The 13368-nt window shown below is 35.6% G+C and overlaps 2 protein-coding genes across 2 annotated transcripts; one reads left to right on the forward strand and one right to left on the reverse strand.

The window, feature by feature from the left end:
• Positions 1-10119: 10119 nt before the first annotated feature.
• LOTGIDRAFT_157984 (hypothetical protein) lies at positions 10120-11043 on the forward strand (the record flags this gene model as incomplete). Its single annotated transcript, XM_009050565.1, has 1 exon — positions 10120-11043. One exon carries the CDS (start codon positions 10120-10122, stop codon positions 11041-11043), a length of 924 nt encoding a protein of 307 aa, XP_009048813.1.
• A 917-nt stretch (positions 11044-11960) lies between these two features.
• LOTGIDRAFT_157985 (hypothetical protein) lies at positions 11961-13368 on the reverse strand (the record flags this gene model as incomplete). The annotated part of the gene is made up of 4 exons (XM_009050566.1): positions 11961-11978; positions 12272-12426; positions 12645-13067; positions 13290-13368. 4 exons carry the CDS (start codon positions 13366-13368, stop codon positions 11961-11963), a joined length of 675 nt encoding a protein of 224 aa, XP_009048814.1.

The raw sequence follows: 13368 nt of genomic DNA on the forward strand, positions 1-13368 counted from the left end.
ACATATCCTTAAAGTGGCAATAAGGCTAGAAGGAAATTTTAGTAATACAATACCCTAGTGTCATATACATATCCTTAAAGTGGCAATAAGGCTAGAAGGATTTCCAGTTTACTTAGTACAGCATATGGTCATTTCAAATGAAAGGCATCAACCCCATAATTTTACCACTCTGTAATTAAATACATTGATGTACAGAAAGATCACTCACAGAATGTCTCATATGTCTTATATATATCAAAATATACATGTATAATTAACCCGTTAACGTGGAAGAGTGGTATCATGTTGTCTGGTGGAACAAAAAAACTCAGTCAATCTGAGCGAACCCTTATAGTATATGTCGACAACTAGACAACTTGATCGAGGATCCTGACTGCAAGAAAGCAAAATTTGTGAGCATCTGTCAGCTTACACTAGCGGTAATAGTAATTTGTTGAGTCGTCGGTGCGCTTAAGTCGTCTGAATTCAGCGATTGACTAGATTCTGCCAGTTTCTTGCAGTCGATCAAGAATATCTAAGATTTTATGGTTGCAATGTTGAAGAAATCGTCGTTTCGTGTTTAGATATATAGCCTTGATGGACATTCCTGCATTTTGAGTTTCAGATCAGGTTTCTATATGCGAAATATGCTTAATTATTTAGCGGAGCATCAATCTGGTTTAACACTAGACCTTATAACTGGATAACGATCTCTGACGTGGGCTGTGGGTCAGACGATGAATACTTTAATAAATATAAATGATTTAAGTAGATGGAAGAACTCAGTGAGTGGCGATAATGAATCTATAATAAAAACATATTAACAATTAATAGAATGTCTGAGGTAACAATCTATCCAGGATTGAATATTTAATGGCCCGTGACCTACAGCCTACGGACTGGAAGATGGTTTTGTCTGATTGTAGCCTAATCATTGCAACCAATACTGACATTTCGAAAATCTTGGAATATTTGTTGATATTTCAACACAAGTCTTGGAAGTACCGAAATAGATACATTTTACTATGTGTCTATGTAACTATCGCTATTGATTGCTTGAATTAATTGTGTACTCATCGTTCTTCAAGATTCACGAATACTCAGTTGTCATCGTTCAATTTTAAAACGAGTTAAAGGGAAGGGAAATCTGGAGTCTGTAGGTTATTGGCAGTGTTATATATATACTACAATGAAGTACAGAGACAATAGGATAGAAATGTCAATAAGTGATAAGTATATTAATATTATAAAGTATCAGTCTAGTCATTATTACTAGAATCTATTGTATTATCAAGTATTGATATTTAAATCATCATATATTCTATCATTCACCATTATGTACATCGTCACAATGTCAAGCTATTGCGGACTTCGTCTTATATCTTGACATCATTGAGTTCTTTTCTTGTAGCACAGAATGCAGCGATTTGATTGAAGTGTACGCTAGCGAATACAGCCAATCAGAGCCCTCGACATAAAGACTGTATATATTATTGCTTATGTTTTATAGACGCTCTGTTGAAGGCTGTGATTGGCTGCATTTACCAACTTCCGTGGAACATGCAAAGAGCCTAATGAAGTGAAGGTATTAGACGCCGTTCGTGACACTGTGAGATGTATAAAAATATTCTATCATACTAATTATATATTCTACCTTTGATAGACAGAGTATTATGTGGTATTCATCATGATACACTAGCAATATTCTCCTTCCGGGACTACTTGACCTTTTCATTCTTATCTATCTTATTTATCTAATGATCCAGGGTGATTATTGCAATCATTTCATGCCTATCGCATTGTAGTGGTTGACTTTTATGGTTACATATCGGGTTTCTACTTGTGCAACTGAAATTGTTGATACATTTGGTCAGGAACCATCACATACATACTTTTTTCTTCAAAATGGCGTTTATTCATCTACCATACCATCCAATAGATCCAGATCTAACTACCAACAACCAAGATTACCAACCACAATTACCAACAATTGCGATTACCACCAACCACGATTACCAGCAACTGGGATTACCAACCACGATTACAAGTAACAGATTACCAACAACCTGGATTACCAACAACCTGGATTACCAACAACCTGGATTACCAACAAACACGATTACCAGCAACTGAGATTACCAACAACCACGATAACCAACAACCACGATTACCAGCAACTGAGTTTACCAACCTTGATTACAAGTAACCGAGATGACCAACAATCTGGATCACCAACAACCTGGATTACCAACAAACACGATTACCAGCAACTGAGATTACTAACAACCACTATAACCAACAACCACGATTACTAACAACCACGATTACTAACAACCACGATTACCAGCAACTGAGATTACCAACAACCACGATTACCAACAACCACGATTTCTAGCAACCACTATTACCAGAAACCACGATTTCTAGCAACCACTATTACCAGAAACCACGATTACCAACAATCACGATTATCACAACCACGATTAATAAAAACCGCGATAACCAGCATTTACGATTACCAACAACTACGATTACCAACAACCACGATTACTAAAAAACACTTTGTATGTCATAGCTGCTTCTACCAACCACCGGTTTATTAAATATGTACAACTACGTATCGTGAAATCGTTTTAAGTTTAAGTACTGTATTGGAACGGTATTGGTTTTAAGGTTTATGACTATTGATAAAATCTGTTGAAACTTTATGTACAATCTAATCAATGAGTAATAAATACCCCATTAAATTGTGTTCTCCCATACGATACGACCATAGTACCAAGAATCAAAATAAATGGCATCATAAACTATGTGTCGTGATGATGATATTTTATTCTTCTATATAAAGAAGACTGGTCATAAAGCAGGTGGAAATACAGCCTATGGTCAGTTTTACTGAAACCACGAAAGACATATTTTATATCGAATAAGGGCTGACTAATGCCGCTGTTCTGGCAAATTTTCCCTAATTGCACCCTGCATAGCGTTGCCCGTCTTCATTAGCCTACAAGGTGCAGAAAAGTAGGACGTAAAACTCCATTCATTTCATTTCATTTTTGATATTTGAAATCCAGAAACACCATATGATAAGTCGTTTGATTCACAACAGTCAGAGACTATGGAGTAAAATGATTTCATTTTGACCATGGAAAACTGATATTGTGCAGCTAGCTTTTACATGCGGGTAGATACACAACTATTAAACTAGAAATTCAAGATTTTAATGCGTTTATTGATTGCTGCTCATGCCATGTATAAATTCAGCTCTTAACAAATTAAACATGTTTAAGTATGCCGTCAACATTTCGTTTTTCTGATTATCATCTTTATGTGGAACTTTTTCTCAAATCAACGGCAGAAATCGGAAATTGGAATTCCTACAGGAGACGTATTATTGCGAAAAAGAGCAGTTTTCTATAGAAATAGTTTAATGACAAATATAGTTGATTTATTTTCTCTCTAATAACTTTATTTTTAATTTGTCTCCTTTGGATCGATGATTTTAATTTGTTTCTATGTATCACAGCATCGGTCTTGTAGGAATGTAGCAATTTGTCAATGGTTTTCTCCATAGATCATAGTTTAATGACAGAAAACTTTCACTGCAAAACCAGCGCAATACATCAATTGTAGAGGATGTAGGATTATAAAAACAGAACCTGAAACATTATAACTCAGTGTTTCGCGCTGTGTATTCAAATGTTTATTTTATAACCCACGTTTTTTAATTGGTAGGTGGCTGGCTGATTGATTTGTAGATGACAAGTTAACGCCCGCTGTCGAATAGTTGATATCCCAGACAAAAGCTGGTAGATTACAAGTTAACGTCGGCTCTCAAATAGCTGATATCACTGACAATGTAGTGGCTGGTAGATGACAAGTTAACGTCAGCTCTAGTATAGCTGATATCACAGACTAGGTAGTTGTTGGTAGATGACAAGTTAACGTCAGATCAGAAATAGCTGATATCTCAGACAATGTAGTGGCTGGGAGACGACAAGTTAACGCCCGCTGTCGAATAGTTGATATCCCAGACAAAATATTTGCTGATATCACAGACTATGTAGTTGCTGATAGTCGACAATGTAACGTCCTCAAAAAGCTGATATCTCAGACAAGGTAGTTGCTGGTATTCGTGGTAGTTGGTGGTAAGATCTGGATAAATTCATGTTGGATAGGCCGACTGTCGATTTTGTATTTGAGAAAACTTCAGAACTAAAGTTGAAACTGTTGTAAATGAGAATGACAATACTACTTGAATTATGGAACTCAACAATAATTCAGGTCTGTAGATAGACTTGATCGTTAGAAGGGGCAAGTAATTTATCCGGAGGGGCAATTGGGTGTGGTGTTTAGTTGAAGTAATGGAATTGGTAGGTAGTCAGAATCCCCCCCGCCCCCTGTATGAGTTATGGTTTGTGTGTGATTATCAGATTATGTTCGTTGGTATCACTCACTCAGGGTGACATTTAAGAGAGACTTTTGCTTTTATGACATATTTGAATATAACTTCTCTATTGCAGTTTCAAATGACATTTACGAACCTTTTGATTAACTTCTCTAGATAATCAACACTATTCATAAAATATGATGTTAAAATACTCTTTGTGGTCTTTGGTCATATACGAAATGTATCTTGCTTTGAACTATAAAGGAATTAAAGAGTTTACACTACTCCTTGTCTGTGTATCGGGGTCAAGGTTCTGTTTCTACCAATACAATTTCCTGTCCGACTTCTGTGGTTCCACATCAATGTCTCTATCACAAATGTCGTTCGATCAAAATTGAATTTTCTAGAATTACAGGACCGCCTGTCGTCAAACGGGAAATCAAAATCGTTCGGATGGAAGCTTTAGGTGTACAGGGTACATACAGACTACAATTACTGATTTTGTCTGTGACATAACTGACAGAAAGCTGACTTCTGTGAATCTTAATACTGTTATGTTCGCTGTTGTTTTTTCTATGATGTCAACAAATCAGATCTGATAAAAACTAGTCATCCGGTAAATATCCAATTGGGAGATTCATTTTCTGCTTCAGTTGTGAGCATACTTTTGATGTCAATCATCGCGTTTGATAACGGCTTAATATAATTACACGCTACCAGAACCCATAGGACTAATTATTCCTCGATTTACCTGTTTTAATTAAAGCAGATCATAATAAGTATTTCCACGTTCAGAAATATACTGTATGAAACGATTCTGTGTCTAAAAATCTAATCAGTTCCTGCTATTAATTAATATTTCCACTAGATTATATCAAAAAACCTAACAAAATCAATTTTCTCATGACTCATGCGAGGTTTTTCTTTACCTGTTTTATTCTCCTTGTCACGAAATTACTTCACAAATAGTTTGGTTAGTTCGAAATAGTGAAACAATGTGGATATGAAATGATGAATACAGTTTTACGTCCAGTGGCGGAGCCAGGTTAACGTCCGAGGGGGGATTGAGGGAGGGGCGAAATATCTGAGATTGCACGAATTTCTAGCCTAGTTATGGGATTTTTGCCCGAAAAACTCTCTTTCGGGGATGCGAGGGATGGCTCCGCCACTGTTTACGTCCTCTTCTGTTCTAGACTGGTCTGGACGTATAATATAAAAGTATAAGTTTACCCGTCAAAACACCTGATACCACTTTTCCTTATGAAGTACCTACTCACTTATGATTGAAGTAGTTCCTCATGTGAAAAGTTCCATCGCTGCTACTAATGTTGTTTGATTTTTGGGTTTCGTTTTGCGGTTCGAGTCGTTAGTACTTAGTTTACTTATAAATGCGACGAGCGATGTTTTGTGGCCATTAACCACCTTTGTTTTTAAGGTTTTTAACAAGAAGAGTGTGTATCAAACATATAAGTCTCCGTTTACTGTCATGAAAACCGATGGCGCCTCCATACCACCCCTTCTGATTTGCATCTTTGATAGAGGGGAAGCCAGATTGAAAAACCATAGAACAATTTCTCAAGTCTCCAAAATGTATGCATAAATCATATCCATTTTACTTTAAGAATTTGATTCCGCAGACTTTTTGACTTATTCGAAAACAATACGAAGCCGCCATGAATTATTCAGATACTATCGGACAAGTCTTTAGCAGTGAGAGTGTATGCTAGTCGAGTGCAATAAAATATGCTTTTTTGTTTGGTACAATCTAGAAGTATTATTAACAGAACTATACTTTCAGCTGAACTGGCTATTATGTAACATATTGATTCTCGGCAATTATTTTTACAAGAAGTATTATAGATATGACGCAAAATCAGAATTGTTTACATTTCTTGATAAAGGATTTTCGTGGCCTTCATCTTTAATAATAGCTATTTTTGTATCCTGGGAGTAGTCTTCTCAACATACAGGGATTTGGGGCTGTCTTTATGAAATGGCAAATTTGATATAACAACAGACCGTCTAATCTCTGTGGACGTCGAGCATACCTCGTGGAAAGAAAACACACTGCATGGCAATAAAGAGAGCATCTACTGTTTGTAATGACTAAACAACCTTGGTCAGAAAGTATTGTTAATTCTATAGACTCTGTACATGAATACAGATTAATCAAACCAAGTGATCAGACCCAGGTGTGGAAAAATTATTAGCTAGTTTTATTAATCTTATAATCTCTAGTAGACAATCAGTAAATTTGATTTCTTATTTCCACATATATAGTCCGAAACCTGTTGTCTTTTACCAGCCTGTGGAACATATTTTAAAGTTATCGCCTAATGTTAGTGAATGGGAAAGTTGAGATGGTTGGACTACAAATCTCCAATGTGTCAACACTTGACCAATATAATCTTACTATTCATTTTGTTGTAGTAATATTTTAGTTAATTAAGTCTCTTACTCTCTTTGAGTGGAACTGTCTATGGCTTTCATCTTGTTCTATCAATGCTTCAATAGTCTCGTCCATTTCTTTAAGATGAAAATTAAGTATCAACTACAAGATCCTTTACACCATCGACTCAATCCACAAGCTTTCATCTTGTACCATCAATACGTCTATAGCCCCGTCCGTTTCTTTCAGATGCCCTTTGATAACTAAATATCAGCCAGAAGAAAAAATGTAATGTCATCAGGCTGAATATACTGATATGTTATTATTTGAATAGTCTATAGAATAATACACAAATCAGAACAAATCAAATCAACTATTGTCTGAAGCAGTGAAGGAAAAATATAAATCCAGTTATCACTTCTTGATCAGGGCGAATCCATGAAGTTTCGCTTTTCAGTCCATATTCTTAACTGCCAAAATTTACGAAGATACCGAAACTTAAGTAGCGATCCTTCTGGAAAGCCACAAGGGCCAAAATTCTAAATCATTTTCGTAACTGTGGCCTCGTGAAAGTATTTTCGCCATCATGGTTTCCCACCCATCTATAGAAAATATATAATTCTGATTGGATACAAGATTTCTATGAAATGGGATAGTTGAAATTGGAGATAAATATTTTTTCATCAGTTACTTCCCTTGAGATTTTTCAATTCGTCGTCGTCGATGGATGTCGTTCCAGGCAGTGTAAGCTTATTCTTCTAGACATCTGATACCACTTTTCATTATGAAATACTTACTCACTTATGATTGAAATACTTCCTCGTGTGAAAATTTCATTAGCTGCCAATATTTCGTTAATATGTTGTTATGGATTTCACGTTTCGTTTTTACTTGCTTTATTGATATATACCTGTGACAAATGCTGACCCACTCCAGTACCGATTTGTTAAATTGCTATGTTTGAGCCAGCAATGTTATATGTTGTAAAAGAGATGTGGTATTCGCTTTTTTTTCTCGATACATTCCACACAAAAAAAGATAAAACCCGGGGGCATTTATTACAAGGAACAGATTTCGACATAAAGGAAAAGTAAAGAAATGGTGGAGACAATGGGATAACAGTTTTTGACAGCCCCAAGAAACGTCTGATAATGGAGGCATCGTAAACAATATAATCCATTTCCGCTCTGGCTGTGACAGAATAAGGTTTTAAAAAGTTGTTATATTTTGTTTTAGACTATTGTAGATCCTCAGGGTAGATTCTGATGGAATACTAAAAGCTGTAAGAGACAATAGTCTATTGTAAAGTTGTTTTCTGTTGGAATTGTTGAGAGTTTTCAGCCACTGTGAGTAGAGGTTATTTAGTTGTTTGTAAGGAGTAAGGAAGTCGATACCTTGATTTATTAATAAGATAAGAGAAACAGTAGTACGGTTTGCCAGCGATAATCACACTTCCATCAGTTGTTTATAGAACTGAGACATGCAAGCCACAGACAGAGTGATTGTAAATTTATATACTTCCTGAAACACAATAGAGATATACTTAGAATATTACAAAGTAAGTGGGCAAAGGCAATGCAGGGGTGGAGCCAGGTTTACGTCCGAGAGGGGGGGTTGCCCGAATTTCTAACTTAGTTATGAGATTTTTGGGGGACCCCTATGCCCTTCCCCTCTTGGCTCTGCCACTAAGGCCATGGCTGGGTCATGTATGAAACTCGTGATAAGCAGACGCATCTTTTAAACTATGCAATATAAGACCTTAGCTAAGTACAGGTGGTTGGTAGATCACAAACTAAACTTCGCTTCCAATTAACTTATATCTCCCACTAGAGACGAAAGAAATTTCTTCATATATTTGATATTGAACAATACAACTACACGCATAATAGCAAGGTTATTAGTACTGGGTCACACACCTACCAAGGAATTAACCAAGTTCTCCTGTTCGACCTGTTATTCGTTTTGGAGAATGTGATTTGCAGAAAAAGTCGTGCATTTGATGAAGCATTTGGTTGAGTTGTTGGGGCTCCGCATTCATACCTATGCCTTAGATCATTAATTTAGTCCTACTCCTGCATGTCAGTCGAGACATCACATGGAAGTCGCTGGCAGAAAGGCACTAACCAACGGCTAACATCACTCAGAATTACACATCACCAGAGTATCGTCAGTGCAATTCTCAGATACCAGATAATTCTATACTACAGTTTTCCAATTTCATTCTCTAAAAAAAACAACTTTTGACAACTCTGACAATAGTGTGACAAAAGAAGTATTAGGACTAGAATATCACTGAGAAAATTGTGCTGTAAATATTCTATAGATTAAAGTATTGAAGAAGTCTCAGACGCTCTTTGTTTTTCCCATTTTAACCTTTTCTCAGCGATCTTCAACTTGTCAGTGAGTAAGCTAGGTGTCAAAACAATGGCTTCAGATTTCGAGTAGTGTGTAGTATTACATGATAATGAATACAATAGGATCACGGTGAATATTGACATGTTATTGTTACAAATATACAAATAAATCAGAGTTTTACGTCTTGCTTTTCTGTACTATATTGGTGTTTTACCTTGGAGAGGATTCGAACCCACGACAGACAAAGACAAGTTGTATGCATATTACGTAATTTTACAAGGGAAGTGATTTTCCCTCTTTCGAATTTTAGCTTTCGGAGAATCTTTCAGCTGCACAATTTGTTACGATACAGAATTATATTATATGTACTTTATCAACCCTGTGAACATTAGGACGAAAAAACTCTTTTGTATATCAATTTAATAATCTATCAGAAACATGCTGTGCTATTGCATTTCATGGACTTGTTACAATAACACTGTGAATATTAACACAGAATTTATGCTAATATCATCTATTTATTCATATTAATTGTATTAAAACCAATTGTTGTTTGTTATATACAATATATTATATTCAGATACAGCTGTGTTAAACACTGTTAATAATATCTTGAAAATGATTGTACTGGATAGCAGTTCGATTTGAACAATTTTAGATATACGATTTTGGGGATAATTGCCCTTGACGTCAAGAAGGTCAAACTTCTTTTGAGAAAGGAAAAGACACTATATTTCTGATAGGATCTGAATTTTGAAACGGTCTATGTGCTATGAAATTGTCTGTTGTGACAATCGCTTGTTGGACCTGGTTTCCATATACATATATATTCAGTGGTTAACTATATACCTTAGACAAAAAACAAACTTGCTAAGGCATCATAGTACTGATTGCTCAGCTCAATGTATTCTACTGTACCTTTGACAGATTTCCACTATCAAATTGTAAAGACATCATTATGCTGATTATAACCATTTATTTTTCCTTTCAGATGGTGTGAAGGACGATGTCTAAATCCAAAGTAAGTAAACATCAGATTTTAGAAGAACTACAAATTGGTATGGCAGTGAGAAACACTGTTAGAAATATGGCTTACAATCTAGAAAATGTTATCACAAATTTACACGGAATAGTTGGTGATCTTCACGTGTTGGTGACCCAGATTGACAGCGTAGCTGATAAAATAGACCGACCAATCAAGAATGGTTTCAAAAAGCCAGAAAATGGCCTGCGATATATGCTTACTCCAATCAACGGAAGCTCGGAAAGTGTGTCGTCAAAGGGTGTCGTATCTAACAACATACAACATTGGCAGGATCTGATAGAAACTTGTGAGAACCAGGAATTTTCACCAGATTTAGACTGGTCATATCTTGGACTCTCTGAAGATTCGAAAGCCCCGTCTTTCCAACAACCATCGAAACCACAGTTGCAATGTTCGATATTCAATGATAGTGCATGTTTTCCTGCATCCACTAGCCTCCTTGAACCATGTCAAATAACAACATCTACTGACATAGACACTGATAGTATTTGTTCATTAATTGTTGTGCCTTATGACGGCTCTTATGAAAAAGCAGTTGATGATGTTTTGGAAAATTTGGATGGCGAAGATGATGAAAGTGATTTTTCAGATACAGAAACTTCATCAGATGCTCTCACTGCATCCTATACATCATCGACACATTCCAATGAATCGTCAGTTTCTTCTATAGAATACCAAGCTGTATATAATAGACACATGAATCCTTGGACATGCTACAGTTCGGTTGTTAATCCCCTGGATCCCGTGGATATCGGTTCATGTACACTCGATTCTAAGGACTCATTCAATGTGGATGACATTCTCAATGACAATTATCTAGAATCTAAATATTTTGCACATCGACTGGACGAGAATATCTCTAATGTTGTGATTTTCAATCAATAACAAGTGATAACAACAATACTCTACATTTACAATGTTCAGTGGTGTTTTGATGGTTCAGTTATGCCCCACATCAGTAGCTCGCGTCGAGACAAAACTTTTTGAAAACTGATGCATAAAAATACCAAGAACACTTAAAGATATAAAAATACATACAGCATTTTGTATACAGAACGAGTCAATTAGTTGTACCTGTTTCGATTCTCGGTGTGCCACGTCAGTAACATGCTTCTGGACAAAAAGTTTTAGAAACTGCTGCATATAAATACCAAAGATCCGGTATGGAAATTGAGGAACTCTTTAAAATGCAGGCAATTACAAAGTATGAGTGTTAAAAGTTATTTTAAAAAAAAAAAAACAAGGATACAACATTTGACCCCCAACCCTTCACCTTAATCTTCTTACCCAGAATACTATAAGTTTTTGAGAATATAATAAATACATAGTTCATTGTATCATACGTTTATTGAACAACATAATATTTAAATTGTGTAAAACTGGATACCACGGCAGTTGAATCAACGAAGCATATTGTATGCCATAGCGGTTGAAACATCAATCAAATACTATTATAAATAACTCATTGTCTGTATCCATTGTTGAATGAACTCTCTTCTGGTAAAGTAACCATCTCTCATTCGTCCGTTCCAGATACGTTTCATATGACATCCAGCAATGTACCCGAGAAACAAAACCTTTACAGGTAACACCATCAAGGAAATATGCCCTTCAAAGCGACTTTATCTATGTCATTTACTAACTCTCTTGTATCTGTTATCACTTCCGGTTTGAAGTAGCCAACTCTCTTTCTGACATCGTACTCAAGAAACCTAGGCAACTAACGCCTTCTAAAGACTGAGTTCTTTAAAGCGTCTGGATGATTTGGTAAACTGGAAACCATCAACAATGTGAAGATGTCTTCATACTACATTATAAATCTGAAATTATATACAAAATAAAACGATATTCAATGACATTACGTTATAGAAATTCAAGCTGAGAGTCTGTTATTTTATCAATGACCAGTTACATTGTTCTCGATTTTTTTTTATTTGCACATTTTGCCGACTAGTGCTGTATGATAGTACAATATGTTTAATTGAATCAAGTTCCAAGGGAGGCTATCTATATTTTAAAAGAAAATAAGACTACATGAAATGTGAATCAGAATTCCAAGGGAGATTACCACAATTTAAAAGGAAAATAAGACCACATTAAATATCACTCCTACCTTATTCATAATGTGTTTTATTCCTCGATGGTGACTGTAGAATTCTAGTGACGTCATTAGAGTTTCTGTTTGATTATCCAGACATCTGAGAAAATAATCCCAGCATGCCTGTTTTAAATCTTTCATACCATATTCTACTGCGGCACAGAATAATCCTGGAAAAACAATGAATAAAATTTCATGAAAATAGAATACAGTGGAAATATTGACAATTATTTGAAGTGAACTTGGGATTACGATCTGTGCTAATGAAAGAGTGCACTCCACGAGGTTTACAATGAGTGAAGTATTGCTCTGACAGCAGCATTTTGATTTCCATTCGTCATGGGATATTAGGCGACTAGTGTCTGCTAAAAATGGATTTTTTACATACCTATCACTGACGTCACATCTGCCCTAATTTTTCCACAATGAATGAAACTAATAAATCTTCTAAAAATATCTTCTTCATAGTTCATGACCTCTAACACCAGTTTACCCTTGAACTTATCACCTTTGACCTTCTTAGCCTTGACCTCCTTCTGTTTCTGTAGAATCATCTGATAGAAAACACGACTTCTGGTGGCTAAAATGGCCTTGACCCCATAAACTGGTGTTTTATTTTCACCAACGAGAAATACAACATCACATAATTCTGGCATTGATAAAATATAATCTAAACTGTCACATAACGACTCTTGACTTTTAAATACCATTGTTTCTGATGCTCGTTTCCGACATTTTGTTTCATTGACTCTGACCTTTACTGACCCACATTCACTGCTGTCACAAGAATCATATCCAGAGGAATGGCTTTCTGTAAAATAGCAAAAATATAAAATATATTGTAGATGAATGACATAAATACGAATATTTGATATCAATCTCAATCAAGTTATTTTAACTCAAAGGAATTGATCTTCCACATTGTGTAGCCAACCAAGAAAGTAGCCTACGCACAGCCGTGTACCAGTTCAGGAAAAAAAAACAATTTTTAGTCCACTCCCAAGAAAAGTACAAATTAAAGAAAAAAACATACCATCTGAATCTGAAAAACAATCTTCTGTTTCAAGTTGATCATATTTAGTTAAATTAACTGATGATGTACAGGACTCCAT

Source organism: Lottia gigantea (assembly GCF_000327385.1).
Source record: "Lottia gigantea unplaced genomic scaffold LOTGIsca_15, whole genome shotgun sequence".
NCBI lineage: Eukaryota > Metazoa > Mollusca > Gastropoda > Lottiidae > Lottia > Lottia gigantea.